Source organism: Amblyraja radiata, chromosome 11 (assembly GCF_010909765.2).
Source record: "Amblyraja radiata isolate CabotCenter1 chromosome 11, sAmbRad1.1.pri, whole genome shotgun sequence".
Classification (NCBI taxonomy): domain Eukaryota; kingdom Metazoa; phylum Chordata; class Chondrichthyes; order Rajiformes; family Rajidae; genus Amblyraja; species Amblyraja radiata.
The window spans coordinates 8,469,394-8,492,875 of record NC_045966.1 but is presented as its reverse complement, the minus strand read 5'-3'; the positions used below and the strand labels follow the sequence as shown (position 1 = coordinate 8,492,875).

Genomic DNA, 23,482 nt, shown 5'->3' with positions numbered 1-23,482 from the left:
CGTGCCCGTTAGTTTTCCATCCATAGTCTTAGTTTAATGCATAAGTTTAGCCACTGATTATGTAGTGTTGGTGAGATTCGATTTCTCATTGTTTAATAAAGCCTGTAATTTAGACTTGCTTTGAGTCCATCTTGGTTTCTGTTTTCTCTCATCAGCACACTCTGGTCAATTCAACCTTTTTATCATATCCCACCATAATTCCGAGGTCTAGAACCTAGGGGAATCCTTTTTGTGGAGTAAAGGGAAACGCAAAACCCCTACAGCTGGTACATTGGCATATCATAATCAGTAGCATCATCATACTCCTGAGATTGTAACCAATAAGCAACTCTGTACACCTTGTTTTTCCTCAAGTTTTTGCTCTTCAAACCACACGTGATATGCCTTTCTGCCCACTACTTTCCCATTAAGAATGTCCTGTAGATTCCATTTCTTAAGAAAAGGATATTTAAAAAAAAAATAGCCTGTATCCATATAACAAACTAATCCCATTCACACAAGAATTCACAATATAACATGATTTTTAAATCTCAGTCATGAATTTATATGCCAGATAGAAGGAATTTAATGTTTAATTCCCATAAATTAATCTAGAAACATCCACTCAATATAATTAAAATTATTATTTTTTTGCACAATACATGGGACTAAAATTGATATTTAGTATAAAAATATTGACTATCGGTAGACAATAACACAAAACATAGACAATTTAGATGCTCTTATGACATGATTGTCCAAAAAAAAGAGCATTTAAATCATCTTGCGAGTGGGTTTTTCTGGAACTTGATCGATTGGAAAGTTGCATTTGCAGTGAATTTGAACCCCATATAGGCAGGAAAAACACTGCCGGTTCGTATGGGGCTCAAATCACATTTTCGCATCGTAAAATTTGATTAAAGCCATCCCAAGAAACAAGTATATATGTAAAATAAACGACTTACATTTTGTTTTGTCCCGTTCATGCGATCCGTCACGTTGTAGGCATCGAGGGCGTTAGAAGTTGCTTTTTATTTTAATGTAATTATTAAATTGTCTCGCGATTAAATAAATTTAAAAATCGGGAACGGAAGTCCAATCGACTTTTCTTCATCAGCTAGCAGCCCGAGGAAGTCCGCCTCTGACAGGCAGACGAAAACGGCATATTAATCCTCCCCCCCCCCCCCCATCAAAGGCGGCAAAGTCGCGTACACGGCCAGTGGCAGAATTGCAACGCCGCTGAAGGTACGTTTTGTAACATCGCTATATATATCATCCTGGACGCTGATGCAGTAAAGATCATTCAAAGGACAAAGGACAAAGGACATTTATTGTCACATACACCAATTGGTGCACTGGAATTTGAGTTACCATGCAGCACACAAATAAGATAAACACAACACTATAGAATTTAACATAAAACATAAAAACATCCCCCCACAGCTGAATCAACGTTTCCCATTGAGTGGGAAGGCAATAAAGTTCAGTCTTCTTCCTCTTGTTCACCCATGGTTGGGGCCTATTGAGGCCTCCGCAATCGCCGCAACGGCAGCCCGATATTTCAGGCCCTTTCTCCGGAATGATGGAACTCCGGCGTCGGAACGGAAGAACACTCTCAGCGGCTTGGAGTTTCCGAATTGGCCGCTTCCTACTGGAGACCGCTGCTCCCGAATCCACAGGCCGAGCTGGGTGGAGCTCCAACACTGGCGATCCTCGGAAAAAGATCCCAGGCCTCTGCGATGTATAAAGTCAGCGCCACCTGCGGCTGGAATCTCCGCAGACCACAGACCACAGCTCCACAGTGTTCAAGTCAGCAGGCCTAACACCCGGTGCTTCAACACGGCGATCCCGGTAAGGCATCGTCCCGCTCCGCGATGGAATTCAGTGCTGCGCCGCCGTTGAAGCTCTGGCCGGTCTCCGGCAGAAAAGGCTGTGCCAATCCAGATGGTAGGCCGCGAGAAGCGACCACAAAGTGGGTTAAGCCTTACCTCAGCAACCCCCCGGTAGCTAACAAATATAGGGGCCTTAAGGCCCTGCTTATCAGGAGCTTTGGCCTTAGTGAATCTGAGCAGGCAGCTCGGATTCTCCAAATGGACGGCCTCAGTGACCGCCGACCATCGGCCCTTCTGGAGGACATGCTCGCCCTAATGGGTGACCACGGACCTTGTTTCCTATTTAAATTCGCTTACCCGCAGCAGCTCCCGTCTGACATCCACCTGCAGCTCGCCACTGATACCATCAAGGCTGTGCTACTTGCCGATCGCCAACACCTCACACTCACCCCCTACGACGTATACGTGGCACTGAGTAGGACTAATGCACGTAAAGCTGCTGGCCCTGACGGCATTCCCGGACGCGTGCTCAGGGCCTGTGCTGCGCAGCTGACAGACGTCTGGACTGACATCTTCAACCTGTCACTTGCCCAAGCAGTTGTCCCCACGTGCCTTAAAACCACCTCCATCGTGCCAGTGCCAAAACACTCCACTGCGGCAAGCCTCAACGGCTTCCGCCCAGTTGCACTTACCCCCATCATCACCAAGTGCTTCGAGAGGCTGGTCCTGGCACACCTCAAAAGCTGCCTACCCCCCACACTGGATCCCTATCAGTTTGCCTACCGCAAGAACAGGAGTACGGAGGATGCCATCTCAACGGCACTTCACTCCGCCCTCTCCCACCTCGACAACAGAGACACTTACGTAAGAATGCTGTTCATCGATTACAGCTCAGCATTCAACACCATTATACCATCAAAACTGATCACCAAACTTGGTAACCTGGGCATCGACCCCTCCCTCTGCAACTGGATACTGGACTTTCTAACCAACAGACCCCAGTCTGTTAGGTTAGACAAGCACACCTCTTCAACCCTCACCCTGAACACCGGTGTTCCACAGGGCTGTGTGCTGAGCCCCCTCCTTTACTCCCTCTTCACCTATGACTGCACACCTGTACATGGTACTAACACCATCTTCAAGTATGCAGATGATACAACGGTGATTGGCCTCATCAGCAACAACGATGAGTCGGCCTACAGGGAGGAGCTCCAGCACTTAGCAGCATGGTGCGCTGACAACAACCTGGCCCTTAACTCCAAGAAGACCAAGGAGCTCATTGTAGACTTCAGGAAGTCCAGGGGCGGCACGCACACCCCCATCCACATTAACGGGACGGAGGTGGAACGTGTTTCTAGCTTCAGGTTCCTGGGAGTCAACATCTCCGATGACCTCTCTTGGACCCACAATACCTCAACTCTGATCAAGAAGGCTCACCAGCGTCTCTTCTTCCTGAGGAGACTGAAGAAGGTCCATCTGTCTCCTCAGATCCTGGTGAACTTCTACCGCTGCACCATCGAGAGCATCCTTACCAACTGCATCACAGTATGGTATGGCAACTGCTCTGTCTCCGACCGGAAGGCATTGCAGAGGGTGGTGAAAATTGCCCAACGCATCACCGGTTCCTCGCTCCCCTCCATTGAGTCTGTCCAAAGCAAGCGTTATCTGCGGAGGGCGCTCAGCATCGCCAAGGACTGCTCTCACCCCAACCATGGACTGTTTACCCTCCTACCATCCGGGAGGCGCTACAGGTCTCTCCGTTGCCGAACCAGCAGGTCCAGGAACAGCTTCTTCCCGGCGGCTGTCACTCTACTCAACAACGTACCTCGGTGACTGCCAATCACCCCCCCACCCCCCGGACACTTATTATCACTTATTATTATTTATTTAAATCATTTGCTATGTCGCTCTTCCAGGGAGATGCTAAATGCATTTCGTTGTCTCTGTATTGTACACTGACAATGACAATTAAAATTGAATCTGAATCTGAATCTGAGGTTCCTCGCTCCCCTCCATTGAGTCTGTCCAAAGCAAGCGTTGTCTGCGGAGGGCGCTCAGCATCGCCAAGGATTGCTCTCACCCCAACCATGGACTGTTTACCCTCCTACCATCCGGGAGGCGCTACAGGTCTCTCCGTTGCCGAACCAGCAGGCCCAGGAACAGCTTCTTCCCGGCGGCTGTCACTCTACTCAAAAACGTACCTTGGTGACTGCCAATCACTTATTATTATTTATTCAAATCATTTGCTATGTCGCTCTTCCAGGGAGATGCTAAATGCATTTCGTTGTCTCTGTACTGTACACTGACAATGACAATTAAAATTGAATCTGAATCTGAATCTGAATCTTTGCCGACACGCAGAAGCTGGCCGAGCGCGCTGACCAGTTGTGGATGTCCCGCCAACGGGACCTGGAAGCGCTGGCCGTCATTCCCGTGGCGTCGGGAGACTCAGAGCAGGTCGGGGCCGCTATTGACCGTGTTTCCCAGTCGGCCCCCGCGGCGAAATCTGTCCGCCAACGGGCATTCTAATCCAGGCACATCTTTCCAACACGGCTCGCCTGCCGTTCTACTCAACGCCAGCAGAGGTCGCTGGTGTTCAATCCAGCCAACTTCGCCTGCAGTTCCACCAGACGGCAGCAGAGGGGGTTGGTGCTATTGTCATCGTCGCTGGGGAGCTGCAGCCAGGCAATGTCGCCCAATCTGTTCGTTCCCGGGAAACGAAGGGACCAGTCGTCAGTGATTCCTTCGGCGGTCGGCCATATTCATCGCGTCTTCGCCTGGGATCGCAGCACTGGGATCGATTCCTCATGGACACTGGTGCGGAAGTGAGTGTTCTGCCTCTCTCCATCGCAGACATCTGTGCGGGCAAACACGGCCCCCTCCTCACCACGGCGAACGGGAGTGCTATTCACACCTACGGAGTTCGCACCATCACCCTCACCTTTGGCCGCAGCTGCTTTTCGTGGCAGTTCGTCATTGCCAACGTTTCCCAGGCGCTGCTGGGCGTCGACTTCCTTCGAGCCCATTCACTGCTTGTGGATGTCAAGCGGCGGCGCTGGAGCCGGTCTTCCTCTGCATTGGTGATCCCGTATCATGCCCTGATGGTCCCCTGTTGTCCGTGGATGCGACTTTCGCGCGCATCCTGGCAGATTTTCCGGACATCCTCAAACCCCACTTCTGCTCCTCCACCGCCAAGCATGGGGTGGAGCACCATATGCCTACTACTGGCCCGCCTGTGCACGCCCGGTTGCGTCGTCCCGCACCAGACAAGCTTCGTCTGGCTTGGTAGGAGTTCTGCCTGATGGAAGCAATGGGCATCGTGTGCCCCACCGATAGCCCACGGGCGTCACCGCTCCACATGGTCCCTAAAGCGGGAGGGGGCTGGCGCCCGTGTGGGGATTACGGTCGCCTGAATGATGCGACCGTCGCCGACAGGTACCCGGTCCCGCACATTCAGGACTTCAATGCCCATCTGGCCGGAGCATCGGTGTTCTCCAAGGTGGACCTCGTGCGAGGGTCAAACCAAATTCCGGTCCACCCCGACGATATCCCTAAGACATCCATTGTAACGCCATTTGGACTGTTTGAATTTGTGCGGATGCCGTTTGGTTTGAAGAACGCTGCGCAGGCCTTTCAGCGGATTATGGACTGTGTGTGCCGTGGCATCCTAAGAAGCACGTATATATCTAAAAATAAACGGCGTACCTTGCTTTGTCCCGTACGTGAGATCTGTCCCGTTGTCGGCTTTAGAAGATGATTTTAATTTTACTCCTGCTATTAAATTATCCAGCGCTAATTTTAATAAACTTGATATAACGGCAGTCGGAGCGATTTTTCTTCAGCAACTAAACAGCCTGACAAAGATCGATTTGAACAGGCTGGAGAAAAATGTCATTTTAAACCCGCTCCCCTCTCAAAGGAGCCAAAGTCGCACACACGGCCAGTGACAGAACTGCAGCGCCGCTGAAGGTAAGTTTTGTAACATACCTACAAAGGCGGCTTTAGCATTTTCAAACCAAAGGCAAAGGCAGCTTTAGCATTTTCAAAGCCACCAACACTTCAGCATTTTCAAAGCAACCAACACTTCAGCATTTTCAAAGCAACCAACACTGTTGCATTTTCAAAGCAACCAGCACGTTAGCATTTTCAAAGCAACCAACACCTTTGCATTTTCAAAGCAACCAACACTTTAGCATTTTCAAAGTAACCAACAGTTTAGCATTTTCAAAGCAACCAACACTTTAGCATTAAGGGCACTCACAGTTTAGTAGACAGGTGTTCAGTGTTATTCACAGCTCACTGAGTGACGTGACCCTCTCGCTTCCCCCATCTTGCAGAGACTGGCTGAGGCGCTCAACACTTCCGGGTTTATAGTCCCTCCCCCTCCCTCCGGAAGGGGCGTGGCCTTCATGGCGTGATTGACAGGAAAGAGAATCTCAACATTTTAAAAACATTAATAAGTCTTTTATTTTTCATCGATGGGAAAATCGTATTGTGGTAGCGTTTTTGCACTGCATATTGATTTTATGAAAAAACGCTACCACAATGGGATTTTTCCCATCAATGGAAAATAAAAGTCTTATTAATGTTTAAAAAATGTTGAGATTCTCTCTCCTGAAGGCCAGTGTTGAGTGCCTCACAGTCTCTGCAAGATGGGAGGGGGGCGAGAGGGTCATGTCTCACAGTCTGAGCTGTGAATAACATTGAACACATGTCTACTAAACTGTGAGTGGTTTTACTGACCTGTCAGTGCCCTTAATGTGGTTTGAAAATATAGTTTGGAAATGCTAAAGCTGTGTTGCCTTTGGTTTGGAAATGCTAAAGCTGTGTTGCCTTGCCTAATTAAAGTTGCCTTGCCCAATTAAAGTTGCCTTGCCTTCTATATAATTAAAAGTCTAATCTTGACCAATACCTGTTTGCTGTATTGATTTTAGAAAAAAGCGCTACTACGTACGGCTGTGATCTTTGGCCATCTTACTCAGAGTCACCCTCCGCTCATCAGGTGCCGAGGATTTTTCCCATCGATGAAAAATAAAAGATTTATTCGTATTTAAAAAATGTTGAGATTCTCTCTCCTGTCAATCATGTCATGAAGGCCACGCCCCTTCTGGTGGGAGGGGGTGGGAAAATAAAACCCAGAAGTGGCTCAGTCTCTGCAAGATGGAGGAGGCAGAGGCCACGACTTGCTGTCTTTAGTGGCCTTGTACCCTGCGTGAAATGGTATGAAACTGCACTTGAATTTGGTGGCCTTGCACCCTGCTTGAGGGGACTGCACTTGAATTTGATGGCCTTGCACCGTGCTTGAATTGGAATTTCAAGGTATAGCCATGAGTCAACTGCCAGCCCACCAGCCGTAAGTGAGTGAGTTGCCAGCACAACACGCATGAGTGACTGAGCCGCCAGCTCAATAATCCATTCGGCCCACAAAGTCCATACTAGCCCTCTGGAATCCAGTCCCTTCAGCTCACAACACACATACTAGCACTCCAGAAAGCCCCCCACTAGCCACCAATCTTGGAATTGGTGGAGTGGTGGAATATTGCGTTGGGGGACCAGCCCTCCCGTGTGATGCTCATTTAGGCTCATTTATATGTGTGCGATAAACACATGATATGTGTATGTGTGGATCCATCCTTCTATCCATCTATCAATCCATCTAGCTGTCTGAAGAAGGGTTTCGGCCCGAAACGTCGCCTATTTCCTTCGCTCCATAGATGCTGCTGCACCCGCTGAGTTCCTCCAGCAATTTTGTGTACCTATCAATCTATCCATCTATCGTCTTGTTTCTATCTATGTGTGTGTGTGTGTCTATGATTGAGATTGTAACTACACCAAAATGGTACACGGTAGTGCTAAAATGTTTGCAGAACCTTACTCAGCTTTTTCCCATCGTTGATCTTGCCAAGTCCATCCATCCCTCTATCCCTCTATCCCCTATCCTCCATCCTCCATCCTCCATTCTCCATCATCCATTAATCTCTCTCTAAAACACTCATCTTTTTTTTGTCTGTCCACGTGTGTGTGTGTGAGTGAGCTCACGAAACTACGTGAAAATGATACACAATGGCGCAAAAATGTTTGCACCACCGTACTCACCTTTGTACATTTACATACATTGCAGTGAACATTCCACCACCTGACAATGACCGACAATGGGATCTCAGCTGCCACCTTACTCACCTCTGTCCCGTGGCCATTCGTATTAAGTTTGGTATTATATATTTCACAAGTTATTGATAGTGTAAAACATTGCAGGGTAGCATTTGCACTCCCCGGTGCCAATGAATGGACTCGAGTGTGTGTGGGGGAGGGGGGGCTCTCTCTCTCTCTCTCTGCCCCTCTTACCCTGCCCCTCCCTCTCTCTCTCTGCCCCCTCCCTCTGCCTCTCTCTCTCTTTGCCCCTCTCTCTTTCTGCCCCTCTCTCTAGCTCTCTCTCCCCCCTCTCCTTTCCCCCCTCTCCCCTCTTCCTCTCCACCTCCTCTCCCCCCTCCCGACCCCTTTCCCCCTCCACCCTTTTCCCCCCATCTCCCTCACCCCCTTTCCTCCAATCACCCCCTCCCTCCCCCTCTCCCCTTATCCCCCCCTCTCTCCACCCCTAACTCCCCCCTCTCTCTGCCTCTGCCCCTCGCCATTGTCCTGTGGTGTGGTTTATCAAGTTTCTTTCAGATTGATGATATATTTTACAAGTTTTTCGCATTTAAAATTTTACAAAATCCAGTTTGAGAAAAATCACTTGAACTTGCACTGACAGTTAGTAGCTATGACTAATGGGGTCTAATTTACATAAACAGCCGTCAGCAGTGTTCCACCCCACAATGGCATCTCAATGGAATCTCATTTATATTTTAAAAAACAGCAGCTTCCACCTCACATGGACATCAAGGGGGGTAGGTAGGGGAGAGGGGTTATGGAGGGAGGGAGGGAGTGACTGGAGGTAGGAGAAAGGAGAGGGAGGGAGAGATGAGGGAGGGAGTGGGGGTGGGAGTGGGGGATGGGGGAGAAGAGGGGAAAGAAGAGGGAGGGTGAAAAGCGGAGAAATGAGCCGCGCCTGCGCAGTTGGGGGCTATGGGTGAGTGTTGGAATATTGCGTTGGGGGAACGGGTTGCGTTGGGGGAACGGGTGAGTGGAGGAATATTGCGTTGGGGGAACGGGTCCCACTTGGTCTCGTATATACATAAATTCAATAAAAACATCCAGCATCTGTGGAAAGGACAGGAGATGATTCAGGTCAGGACCCTTCTTCAGACTAAAGCTGCCTCCTGACTCACTGAATTCTCCCAACAGTTCAACTATTTTACACCACCTTTCTGAAAATGGAGCCCATCAAATGAACGAATGAGTAATTACTATATTCTACACTCTGTATCTTCCTCTTTGCACCATTTTTTGTACTTGAGTTTGACTTGATTCTATTTTGGTGCAGTATATCTGATCTGTGCGGATAGCTTGCATAACAAAGCTTTTCGCTGTACCTTGGTACACGCAACAATAGTAAAACTAAACCCAGATGCAGACCCTTCTAGACTGAAACATCCCCCAAAGTCAGAGCAATAGGCCAAACAAAATACTCAACCAAAGGACACAAATATTAGACTCTCAGCGGTTCATGAAGCATCTCTGGAGAACATGAATGGGTGACATTTTGGGTTGGGATCTTTCCTTGAAGGGTCGCGATTCAAAACATCTATCCATGTTCTGCTGAGATACTGCCTGACCCTTTGAGTTGCTCTAGCATTGTGTCCTTTCGTGTAAGCCAACATTTGCAGTTCTTGACCCCTAATGTCACTTATTCGCCTTCTCCAATGATGCTGCCTGACCCACTGAGTTACTCCAGCGTTTTGTGTCTGACTGCAGTTCCTTGTTTCGACTAAGCTGTCAACAATGTAAACACAAGGAACTGCAGATGCTAGTTTACGAAAAATGACACAATGTATGTTGGAAGGATCTGCTGATGCTGGTCGCAGTGGTGCAGACGAAATATGTATGAAGGAACTATAACTATTGATTTCTCTATCTTCAAGTCTTTGGAGCATTTGGTACACATTTGTGTCCAGCATTCTGTGTCTATTCATAAGGTATGTAAGTTGCTACACTAGTAATTACCTGAGTCAACATTCGGGGTTAACTACTGTGGGCAGTGTCTCGCTCCAGGTACTTACCTCGGTGACGATAGTGGAGATGTACTGCTCCTTGCTGTACACCCATCCATCCAGGCACGGCTCCTTCTCAATCTGCGAGACATTGAAGAGATCCGGATCGGGAATTGTCAGGGACAGGTTCACTATCGATTCCAACCGGTAGCGTCTGCACCGGCTGTACTGGACTTCGCTTCCCTTTTGAACCAAGGGGATGGTTTTGTTCATCCAGGCTTGGCTGAGGTTGAGATTCTCAGGAATCAGGCAGACATACTCGGGGATATCGCCGACGAAAATGATGGACATTCCGCAGAAACCATTGGGGAAGATGCTGGCGCTCAAGAGAAGGAAGATGAATCTTTGGAAGGGTCCCCATTCCCCCAGGAAGGCTGTTATTTCCTCGTAATCCCGCATGTTAGTTGCACCGGCAGCCACCTAACTTGCAGACTACAAACTGGAACAACTATCTGCTGGGAGATTAAAATGTCCAATATTTGAATTACAAATAATGTATTTAAATCTATTCGCAACTTCACCTTATCTTGCTAATTTGCCTGTGATTTCCGAGGAGGGTTGAATTTGTGATTATTTTTCTTGTTGACAGCAGTGACGAATTATTAAGCTTTCAGCGCTTTGCTGTGTGAGACACACAAAATGCTGGAGTAACGCAGGAGCGGGTCAGGCTGCACCTCTGGAGAAAAGGAAAAGGATCTTTCGGGACGAGACCCTTCTTCGGACCTTTCTTTACAACTCTTTACAGCTGAGAGAGGGATGAATCTAGATCAGCTCATTTGCCACTTGCTTAAACTGGAAGGGCAAGGAACGTTTTGTGCGGTAACTCACAGTCAAAACAATTGTAAATCAAGGAAACAAAAAAAACCCCTAAAGTTATTTGCAAAAGTGCTGGAGGAACTCAGTGGATAAGGTTTAGGTTTATTATTCGTCATGTGTACCCGGGCAAATTTAAAATGTTGTGCAATTTCATGTAAGAACTTAATTGTTCTATCTTGGGCATCTTATCTATCTATCTACCTATCTATATATATTTAAAACTGTCGTGTTGGTTCCCACAGGTTCTATTTCTCGAATATTCATTTTAGGCGTTTGTGAATCTCCTCCCCTTCTCCCCGTTGATGAACGTTCCATCGTGTGATGTCACAATGCCCAGTGCTCACAGATGTCCAATCGGAATGGATCTCATTTACATATGCCTTTGCTCCAGCCCCTGCCCCGCCCCCCCCGCCTGATGTTGCAGCACGTTCCATTGTGTGATGTCATCCCTCAGATGTCCAATCGCAATGGGTCTCATTTACATATCCTTCTCCCTCCCTCTCTCCCTCCCTCTCCCCCCCTTCCCCCTCCAATCCCTCTCCCCCTCCTCTCCCGCTCTCCCCTCTCCCCACCCGTCTCCCCCTACCCCCCCTCATCCTCCTCCCCCATGTGTGTGGGAGCTGGTTAGTGTGCGTGTGAAGCCGCAGGCCCCCCCCACCCCCCAAACGGACGTTGAGGGGACGGGACCCAGCGCTCTTCCCCTCCCTCCCCTCTCCCCACCCCGTCTCTCCCTACTCCCCTCTCACCCTCCATCTACCCCCTCCCCACCTGTGTGTGTGGGGGGTTAGTTAGTGTGCGTGTGAAGCCGCAACCCCCCCCCCCCCCCCCAACCGCGCGTTGGGGGAACAGACCTAACGGATTTTGCTTAGGTTGCACATTCTCTTGCAGCGCTATGTTGTACTCATGTGTTTTTAGCCTTCCCAATGATCCTCGCAGTGTATGATGGGCTCGCACTCAAAGCCATCAACCGCCTCCTTTCACACACGAAGCCCTAACTTTTCACAGTTAGTTTCCCAAATATGGGTTTCACATTCCCCCTCACTATTTGAAAGACATCCCTGTGTTCTTTCTTACCTACTTTGACATTCCCTTTTGCCTACCCCACACGTTTCATTGTATGTCCAGAGTATGACCTCAGTGTCACGTTCGTGTTCAGTAAGCCAAGACCAGTCTTTCTGAACAAGTGCTCTGGCAGGATGTCCACTTGAGCGCCAGAGTCAAAAGTTTGAACTCAATGTTCATATTATTGATGCTGCACATCTGTCCCCATTCACGCGTCGAATCAATCACAGCGTCAGTCATGGCGTCAATGTAGAATACATCAACATCGTCGTCCACTGGTTCAGGCAGCGGTGAAGTGTTCATCTGGAATTCGACGTCGAGGACGTCACGGCTCCAGTTCCTGGCCTTTTGTCTGATTAGCCGGTCATGTTGTCGGGGATGTGGGCTGCTGTTAGGCGCTCTATTTACCGGGCAGTCGGGGGATCTGGAAAGATGTCCAATCTCTCCGTAGGTGTGACATCTCGTGTACTGAGCAGGGCAGTAATTGCCTTTATGCCTGCGGGTGCTTGACCGGCAGACGGTATCCTTACCAGAATCACGGATTTCTGTCTGTGGTTGCCTGGGTTGCGAATCCCTGCCTCGTCTCCATGGCCGACTGGCGCTGTCTTGTTTCAAGTAATCAACAGTCTCCTCAGTGTCGATGGCGGTTGGGGCAATCTGCTTCATCTGTTCGGCTGCTGCTTCAGCTATCAGACACATGTCTGCATTTTTCCAGTGTTAAATCATCGCATTGTAGTAGTTTTTCAAGGAGTGGCTGGCTGGTGATGCCGCAGACAATTCTGTCTCGCAGCAATGAGTCATGGATAATGCCAAACTCGCAATCATTAGCTAAAGACTTCACTGCAGTCAGGTAGCTGGAGAAGGTCTCCCCTCGCCGCTGATTACGTGCATTAAAGATGTATCTTGAGACAGTTAAGTTCTTTTTTGGTTCACAGTATGTCTGAAACTTATTCTTCAGCGGTTGTATTTTGTTACATTCCTCCTGGGAAAACTCAAAGGTCTCATAAATCTCCTGAGCTGCTGGCCCGGCTACATGGAGAAATGCTGCTCAGCGAATCTTATCTGGCTTATTCGTTAGTTCTGTTGCCGCCTCGTACAGCTGGAATGCCCTTATCCAGTCCTTATAATTCTTGGCCAAGTTGCCTTGCAGGGAAAGCGGACTCGGTGGCTTGAGTCCAGACATTCTTTTCTTTCGTTTTTTCCTCTGACACCATGTGACATCTTCTGTAAGACCGTTGTGACTAACATAATTAATACAAGTCCGACATCTTGGAAGAAGGATTTTAATCTACATAACCCGGAAACTTCTACTAGGTCACCTGTCTTCAATCACGAGGCACAGGCACATTTGCCAGCTTCAGCTTTTGGCCTCAAGAGGCACTGGCATTTATATTACATATACAGTGGCTTGCAAAAGTATTCATACCCCTTGAACTTTTCCACATATTGTCACGTTACAACCACAAACGTAAATGTATTTTATTGGGATTTTATGTGATAGACCAACACAAAGTGGCGCATAATTGTGAAGTGGAAGGAAAATTATACATGGTTTTCAAATTTTTTTACAAATAAAAAACTGAAAAGTGTGGTGTGCAAAAGTATTCAGCCCCCTTTACTCTGATACCCCAAAATAATATCCAGCGCAACCAATTGCCTTCAGAAGTCACCTAATTAGTAAATAGAGTCCACTTGTGTGTAATCTAATCTCAGTATAAATACAGCTGTCTGTGAAGGCCTCAGAGGTTTGTTAGAGAACATTAGTGAACAAACAGCACCATGAAGCCCAAGGAACACACCAGACAGGTCAGGGATAACGTTGTGGAGAAGTTTAAAGCAGGGTTAGGTTATAAAAAAATATCCCAAGCTTTGAACATCTCACGGAGCACTGTTCAAACCATCATCCGAAAATGGAAAGAGTATGGCACAACTTCAAACCTACCAAGACATGGCCGTCCACCTAAACTGACAGGCCGGGCAAGGAGCGCATTGATCAGAGAAGCAGCCAAGAGGCCCATGGTAACTCTGGAGGAGCTGCAGAGATCCACAGCTCAGGTGGGAGAATCTGTCCACAGGACAACTATTAGTCGTGCACTACACAAATCGGGCCTTTATGGAAGAGTGGCAAGAAGAAAGCCATTGTTGAAAAAAAGCCAAAAGAAGTCCCGTTTGCAGTTTGCCACAAGCCATGTGGGGGACACAGCAAACATGCGGAGGCAGGTGCTCTGGTCAGATGAGAACAAAATTGAAGTTTTTGGCCTAAATGCAAAACGCTATGTGTGGCGGAAAACTAACACTGCACATCACCCTGAACACACCATCCCCACTGTGAAACATGGTGGTGGCAGCATCATGCTGTGGGGATGCTTTTGTTCAGCAGGGACAGGGAAGCTGGTCAGAGTTGATGGGAAGATGGATGGAGCCAAATACAGGGCAATCTTGGAAGAAAACCTGTTGGAGTCTGCAAAAGACTTGAGACTGGGGCGGAGGTTCACCTTCCAGCAGGACAACGACCCTAAACATACAGCCAGAGCTACAATGGAATGGTTTAGATCAAAGCATATTCATGTGTTAGAATGGACCAGTCAAAGTCCAGACCTAAATCCAATTGAGAATCTGTGGCAAGACTTGAAAATTGCTGTCCACAGACGCTCTCCATCCAATCTGACTGATCTTGAGCTATTTTGCAAAGAAGATTGGGCAAAAATTTCAGTCTCTAGATGTGCAAAGCTGGTAGATATATACCCCAAAAGACTTGCAGCGAAAGGTAATTGCAGCGAAAGGTGGTTCTACAAAGTATTCTCAGGGGGGCTGAATACTTTTGCACGCCACACTTTTCAGTTTTTTATTTGTAAAAAAATTTGAAAACCATGTATCATTTCCCTTCCACTTCACAATTATGCGCCACTTTGTGTTGGTCTATCACATGAAATCCCAATAAAGTACATATACGTTTGTGGTTGTAACGTGACAAAATGTGGAAAATTTCAAGGGGTATGAATACCTTTGCAAGCCACTGTACATCACAGGCGGGAATGGCTGCCAGGCCTCCCGTGTGCCAATGGGCCCCAACGTGTCCCACTTAGTCTAGTAAGAGGTTAAAAGTACACTGCAGTTACCTGAATGTGAGCAAATGTGTTCAGGCTTGAATATGTAACTATTCCCAAAATATTTAACACTACATTCCACAGACCGCATTTCTGGTTCAGACGTTAAACTTTAGGGATACAATGCGTAAACAGGCCTTTCGGCCCACCAAGTCTGCACCGAACAGTGACCACCCAGTACACTAGCACTTTGCTACTAACCAGGGACAATTTGGAAATTTTTACTGAAGCCAATTAACCAACAAACCTGTAGGTCTTTGGAGTTTGGGAGAAAACGAGAGCACCCGGAGAAAACCCACGTGGTCACATGGAGAACATACAAACTCCATACAGACAGCGCCCATGGTCAGGATTGAACCTGGGTCTCTGATGCTGTAAAGCAGCTACTCTACCGCTGTACCACGTTTGATGTAATCAGCCGTGAAAATATATTTGGAGTCCAATTGGACATGTAAATAGAAAGGACAGGTTTAGAGGTATACGAGCCAAAGACAGACAGGTGGGACTAGTGAAGATGGGACATGTTGGTCGGAGTGGGCAAGTTGGATGCAAGGGCTGTTTGAATATGACTATGACACCAAAGCATCTAATTGCTGCGAGCCAATGTCTTGCCTTGGGGTACAAAAGCGATGGAGAAGATTTATGATGAATAAAAAGGAGAAAGCTCATCTCTCTGTGAATACAAAGGAGAAAGCTCACCTGTCCGATATTACCCCAGAACCACCAGAACCTATCAGCACTCCGAAGATGTACAGTAATGTAGTAAATGGCTCTTTCCATGTATCGTCCCACTGAAATGCACAATTAACCAATTATATACACAAAATGCTGGAGTAACTCAGCGGAACAGGCAGCATTTCCGGAGAGAAGGAATGGGTGACGTTTTGGGTCGAGACCCCCTCCTCAGACTGAGAAAGTCTGTCTGAGGAATGGTCTCAACCCGAAACATCACCCATGCCTTCTGTCCAGAGATGCTGCCTGTCTCGCTGAATTACTCCAGGGTTTTGTCTATCTTCAATTTAAACCATATATGCAGTTCTTCCCTTCACATTCAAATATGTACTCTTATTATGCAAAGTTGTGAGCAGCATTTGACTGCTTAAACAAATCTTTTTACAAACTTTACCAAGGACATCTGTCTCTTTAAATACTGTAGTGTCATGGAGTCATAGAATGACACAGTGTGGAAACAGTCCCTTCGACCCATCTTGCCCACACCGGCCAACATGACCCAGCTACGCTATTCCCACCTGCCTGCATTTGGTCCATATCCCTCCAAACCTATCCTACCCATGTAACTGTCGAACTGCTTCTTAAATGTAGGGATAGTCCCTGCCTCCGGCTGCTTCTTCCATACATCCACCACGCTTTGTGTGAAAAAGATACCCATCAGATTCCTATTAAATCTGTGTAGGTCCTGCCCATGCTAGACTTCCCAAAATGCAACACCTCACATTTTTCTGCATTCAATTCCATCAACCATTCCTCAGCCCACTTGGCCAATTGATCAAGATCCTGCTGCAATTTTTCGAAACCATCTTCATTATCTTGTATCATCTGCAAATTTTCTAATCTTTCCGTGTATGTACTCATCCAAATCATTGATATAGATGACAAACAGTAACGGACACAGCACCGAATCCTGAGGCACACCACTAGTCACAGGCCTCCAGTCCGAGAAGCAACCTTCCACCATCAGCCGCATCTTCATATATCTCCTTGGATCCCATGCGATCTAACATTCCAGAGCAGCCTATCATGAGGAACGATGTCAAATGCTTTACTGAAGTCCTCACATACAACATCTACAGCTCTGCCATCATTTGTCAGGAAATAGTGTTGCGTAAACTGTTGGGACTGAACGAAGATAAATCCCCAGGGACTGATGGTCTGCATCCCAGAGTACACAAGGGGTTGGCCATAGAAATTGTGGATGCATTGGTGATCATTTTCCAATGTTCTATAGACACTTGACCAGTTCCTGTGGACGGGAGGGTAGCTAATGTCGGCCTTCGGCCTACCGATTCCACGCCGACCAACGATCACGTACAATAGATCTATCCTACATACTAGGAACAATTTTACCGAGGCCAATTGACCTAAAATCTGCCCTGTGTGTGGGTGGAAACCAGGGCACCCACAGAAAACACACTTATCACAGGGAGAATGTACAAACTCTATACAGACAATTGGACCTGGGTCTCTGGCGTTGTAAGGCAGCAACTCTCCTGCTATGGCCATTTTCTCTCTCACATAAAACTTGTGTCCTCTGGTGCTTGATTCGCCCACCCTGGATAAAAGGTTCTGCACATTCACCTTCTCTATTCGCCTCATGATTTTATACATCGATATATAATCGCCCTGCAGTCTTCTGTGCTCCAAGCCATAAAGTCCCAGCCTGTTCAATCTTTTCCTATATCTCAGGCCCTCGAGATTTAGCAAGATCAATATTTACTGAACTGTATGAATAAAATGGAATTTCACTGTGACTGGGTTCACGTGACAATAAAGTTCAATTGAACCACTGATCCACAACACTCCCCAGGGCTCTACCATTCACTGTGAAAGCGCTACCCTGGTTTGATTGCCCAAAATCCAACACCTCACACGTATCTGCATAATTCTCCATTATCCATTCCTCAGCCCATTGCTCAGCTAATCACGATCCTGCTGTAAATTTTGAGAACCATCTTCTCTGTCGACAATAAAACTTACTTCAATGTTATCTGCAAAGAACTAAGATGGCGGCGACGATGGCTGCCACGCGGTATTGCTCCTTGCTGTTTTGTCTGTGTTTGTTCATTTGTGTCGTCGATGGAAATCTCACAAAGATTACTTTCATGAGAGAGGAACTCATTAACATCAGACATTCGGTTCCTTCGAACATTGTTCCGGATTTCTCTCACTCGCTGGATTATTTGGACATACTTGTCTTGTCGGCGGGGCAATGGCTGTGTCCAAGGCCGTGAGACGTAGGAGGACCCGGGGGAAGCGTTCTGAAGCACTCGTCCGACTCTCGCAACAAGGATAATGCACACCGCTCCCGAGTATATTCCTTGCAAATCTACGTTATTTCAACAACAAATTGGACGAACTGCAACTGTGCCAAACAAACAAGGACTTCTCTCGATCCGCTGCCCTGTGCCTCACCGAGAACTGGCTGTATGAGTTGATCCTGGACAATGCGGTGCAACTGGCTGGCTTTCAACTACACAGAGCGGAGGCAGAGGGGAAATCAAGAGGCGGTGGAATATGCACGGTCAAATTCCTGGTATGTATACATACTTGACTAATAAAATTATTCTGATTCTGATCTGCAAAGTTACGAATCATGTCTTATACATTCTCATCTAATTTGTTGATATAAGCCACAATCAGCAATGGGGTCCTGTCAAAGACCTTGCTGAAGTCCATGTAATCAATGGTCTTGTCCTCACAACCTATTCAAAAAGTTTATATACGTTTTAAACTCAAAGACAACAATAAATGATTAACTACAGTTACGATGGCTATACTGTAATTATCTACTAAGCTTCAATATTTTGAGTGTGTACAAGTAACTGCATAATTACATATTCACAATTGGAACATATTGTAAATGTCAAGATCACCTCTAAATATTCAAACACCATTGCAGACTCAAATACATTTATGGAGATGGTTTAAGCTTCTTTGAACTTGGGACGACAAACACCCAACATTTGTTTAAGAAGGAACTGCAGATGCTGGAAAATCGAAGGTAGACAAAAATGCTGGAGAAACTCAGTGGGTGCAGCAGCATCTATGGAGCGAAGGAAATAGGCAATGTTTCGGTCTGAAGAAGGTTTTTGGCCCGAAACGTTGCCTATTTCCTTCGCTCCATAGATGCTGCTGCACCCACTGAGTTTCTCCAGCACTTTTGTCGACCTTCAAACACCCAACATTACTGAGTCATAAATACCACAATTATTGATAGACAGCCAACTGTGCCTGTGGCAAAGTCTTATGTAAAACACAAATCAGATTCAGATTCAATTTTATTGTCATTGCACTTTTCAGTGCAACGGAATGGTTTAGCCTTGCAGTCATAACATAGAATAAATAACAAAACACACACTCAACACAGTTTAACATCCACCACAATGAGTCCACCAGGCACCTCCTCACTGTGATGGAAGGCAGAAAGTCCCAAAGTCCTTGTCTCTTCCCTCCTTGCTCTCCCTCTGCGCTGAGGCGATCCAGGCCTCCGATGTTGTGACCCCGCTGGGTGATGGTAAGCAAGTCTCGCGGCTGAATCCGAGCTCCGCGAACGGGCCGGCTCAAACTCCGCGGCCCGGGGCGGTGAAAGCTGACGAAGCTGCCGCCCTCCAGTCCAGCGGACGAAGCTGTTGCTGCGGGAGCTCCGGAAAAACAGGTCACCAACCTGTGACCTGCGAGCTCCCGACGATGTCGTCCACTGGCCCGCAGTTGAGACCACTGGGCCCGCGGCCGCCCCCGAAGCCGGGTCGCAACGCCACCACAGCCCCGAAGTCTGCCAGCCTCGCGTCGGTAAGTCCTGGCTCTGTCTCTGGTGCCTCGAGGTCAGTCCCAGTTGGAGGCCGCCAGGTCCGCAATAGGCCTCAATGCAGATGGAGACGGGGGATACGCCAAGAAAGGCCGCATCCCACCCGAAGGAAGAATCAAAAAACATTTTTCTCCCACCCCCCCCCCCCCACACACATACACAACTAAAATAAACCGAAATAAACTGTAACAACGGGACAAAAGAAAACAAAAAAAGAAAAGACAAACGGACTGCAGGCGAGCCGCAGCTGTAAGGCAGCGCCACAAATACACTGGAGTATGTCAACAGATCAGGCAGCGTCTCTGGAGGCAACAGACAGATGATGTTTTGGGGTCGCAGTCCTGCTTCACATTGATTGTTTTAGAGGGGGAAAAGAGGTGTGGTGGGACAAAGTCTGTTAAATGATAGGTGGATACAAGTGAGAGGGGTTTTGACTGGCAAATGGATAGACAAAGGCCCGAGCTGAAGAGGAACAAAAGGAGTGTCAGATAACGTAGGTTTAAGTTGAGGGGGTAAAGATTTAATAAGAACCCGAGGCATAACTTGTTCAATCAAAGGGTGGTGGGTGTCTGAAATGAACTGCCGGAGCAGGTAGTTGAGGCAGGGACTATTGCATTGTTGAAGAAACATTTAGACAGGTACATGGATAGGACAGGTTTAGAGGGATATGGGCCAAACGGAGGCAGGTGGGACCAGTGTTGATGGAACATGTTGGCCGGTGTGGGCAAGTTGGGCCGGAGGGCCAGTTTCCACACTGTAAGACTCCATGACAATGACTGTATGGCTATAAAGAGAGAGAAGTGAAATGTAAAGCAAGGGGGAGGGGTATAGGTGTGGAATAAAAGAAGGGGGGGAAGGGGGATGCGGGATAATAAGACAAATGTAGACTGGACATGTGGCCCAAGAAAGAAAGTGAGGGTAAGAGGGGGGTGCTGAGAATTGGAGAATTCAATGTACATACTATTACGTTGTAAACTACCCAAGTGTAACATGCAGGGTTGTTCTTAAGTTTATGTGTGGCTTTACACTGGCAACGGAGGAGGTCCAGAATAGAAAGGCCAACATGGGAATTGGGAGTTAAAGTGGTTAGCAACTGGGAGATCCAGCAGGTCTTGTTGAACCAATGCAAGGGTCCCATTGTGTAGCCTGCAACCCAACGGTATGAACACGGCATTTTCCAGGTTCAAGTAACCCACAACCCGTCTGTCCTTTCCTCTCCCATCAGCACATCCAGGATCTCTCTTCATTTATTTTATACAGGGGTGGCACAATGGCACAGCAGTAGAGCTGCTGCCTCACAATGCCAGAGACTCTGGTTCAATCCCTTACCTCGGGTGCTGTCTGTGGAATTTGCACGTTCTTCCTGTGACAATGAGGGTTTCCTCTGGATATCGCTTTGCTTCCTGAAGTCGATCTCAATCTCCTTTATCTTGCTGACAGTGAAAGAAAGGTTGTTGTCTTGACACCAGGTCACAAGGTTCTCAAGTTGTAGGTCCCTTGCAGTCAGAAACAGGTGAGTTGATCATGGGGAACAAGGATATGGCGGACCAATTGAATAACTACTTTGGTTCCGTCTTCACTAAGGAAGACATAAATAATCTGCCGGAAATAGCAGGGGACCGCGGGTCAAAGGAGTTGGAGGAATTGAGTGAAATCCAGGTTAGCCGGGAAGTGGTGTTGGGTAAATTAAATGGATTAAAGGCCGATAAATGCCCAGGGCCAGATAGGCTGCATCCCAGAGTACTTAAGGAAGTAGCTCCAGAAATAGTGGATGCATTAGTAATAATCTTTCAAAACTCTTTAGATTCTGGAGTAGTTCCTGAGGATTGGCGGGTAGCAAACGTAACCCCACTTTTTAAGAAGGGAGGGAGAGAGAAAACGGGGAATTACAGACCAGTTAGTCTAACATCGGTAGTGGGGAAACTGCTAGAGTCAGTTATTAAAGATGGGATAGCAGCACATTTGGAAAGTGGTGAAATCATTGGACAAAGTCAGCATGGATTTACAAAAGGTAAATCATGTCTGACGAATCTTATAGAATTTTTCGAGGATGTAACTAGTAGCGTGGATAGGGGAGAACCAGTGGATGTGGTGTATCTGGACTTCCAGAAGGCTTTCGACAAGGTCCCACATAAGAGATTAGTTTACAAACTTAAAGCACACGGCATTGGGGGTTCAGTATTGATGTGGATAGAGAACTGGCTGGCAAACAGGAAGCAAAGAGTAGGAGTAAACGGGTCCTTTTCACAATGGCAGGCAGTGACTAGTGGGGTACCGCAAGGCTCAGTGCTGGGACCCCAGCTATTTACAATATATATTAATGATCTGGATGAGGGAATTGAAGGCAATATCTCTAAGTTTGCGGATGACACTAAGCTGGGGGGCAGTGTTAGCTGTGAGGAGGATGCTAGGAGACTGCAAGGTGACGGATAGGCTGGGTGAGTGGGCAAATGTTTGGCAGATGCAGTATAATGTGGATAAATGTGAGGTTATCCATTTTGGTGGCAAAAACAGGAAAGCAGACTATTATCTAAATGGTGGCCGACTAGGAAAAGGGGAGATGCAGCGAGACCTGGGTGTCATGGTACACCAGTCATTGAAAGTGGGCATGCAGGTGCAGCAGGCAGTGAAGAAAGCGAATGGTATGGAAGCTTTCATAGCAAAAGGATTTGAGTATAGGAGCAGGGAGGTTCTACTGCAGTTGTACAGGGTCTTGGTGAGACCACACCTGGAGTATTGCGTACAGTTTTGGTCTCCAAATCTGAGGAAGGACATTATTGCCATAGAGGGAGTGCAGAGAAGGTTCACCAGACTGATTCCTGGGATGTCAGGACTGTCTTATGAAGAAAGACTGGATAGACTTGGTTTATACTCTCTAGAATTTAGGAGATTGAGAGGGGATCTTATAGAAACTTACAAAATTCTTAAGGGGTTGGACAGGCTAGATGCAGGAAGATTGCTCCCGATGTTGGGGAAGTCCAGGACAAGGGGTCACAGCTTAAGGATAAGGGGGAAATCCTTTAAAACCGAGATGAGAAGAACTTTTTTCACACAGAGAGTGGTGAATCTCTGGAACTCCCTGCCACAGAGGGTAGTCGAGGCCAGTTCATTGGCTATATTTAAGAGGGAGTTAGATGTGGCCCTTGTGGCTAAGGGGATCAGAGGGTATGGAGAGAAGGCAGGTACGGGATACTGAGTTGGATGATCAGCCATGATCATATTGAATGGCGGTGCAGGCTCGAAGGGCCGAATGGCCTACTCCTGCACCTAATTTCTATGTTTCTATGTTTCTATGTAAGTAGAACGAGCTGCCAGGACAGGTGGTTGAGGCAGGTACAATAAGAGCATTTAAAAGACTCTTGGACAAGTACATAGCAAATTCATAGCAAAAGGATTTGAGTATAGGAGCAGAGAGGTTCTACTGCAGTTGTACATTGATCATTCTTTTAATCTAGATTTTTAACATGTATTGTGTTTTAAAAATATACATAATTTATGATGCTTTTATAAGTGATATACTAAGATTTTATATGTACTTTATGATATTTTTTAATATGCAATGCATTTTTTAATGTAATGTTGCCCCTTGTCTGGACCTCGAGTCCATAATAAAGTTTATTATTATTATTGGTGAGACTACACCTGGAGTATTGCGTACAGTTTTGGTCTCCTAATCTGAGGAAGAACATTCTTGCCATAGAGGAAGTACAGAGAAGGTTCCCCAGACTGATTCCTTGGATGGCAGGACTTTCATATGAAGAAAGACTGGATAGACTCAGCTTGTACTCGCTAGAATTTAGAAGATTGATGGGGGATCTTATAGAAACTTATAAAATTCTTAAGGGGTTGGACAGACTAGATGCAGGAAGATTGTTCCCGATGTTGGGGAAGTCCAGAACAAGGGGTCACAGTTTAAGGATAAAGGGGAAAGCTTTTAGGACTGAGATGAGAAAAACATTTTTTACACAGAGAGTGGTGAATCTCAGGAATTCT

General features: G+C 47.1%; 2 protein-coding genes across 2 annotated transcripts in view; both read right to left on the bottom strand.

Annotated features, from left to right (window-relative positions):
- LOC116978259 (solute carrier family 22 member 5-like) overlaps nt 1–10,594 on the bottom strand; it is a 50,689-nt gene extending 40,095 nt beyond the window's left edge. The window contains exon 1 of the mRNA XM_033029261.1: nt 9,971–10,594. Coding sequence (XP_032885152.1) covers nt 9,971–10,360 — 390 coding nt within the window. The 5' untranslated portion in view covers nt 10,361–10,594. The remainder of the gene's footprint in view (nt 1–9,970) is intronic.
- Nucleotides 1–23,482, bottom strand: part of LOC116978253 (solute carrier family 22 member 4-like) — a 267,313-nt gene that overhangs the window by 108,459 nt on the left and 135,372 nt on the right. The window lies entirely within an intron of this gene.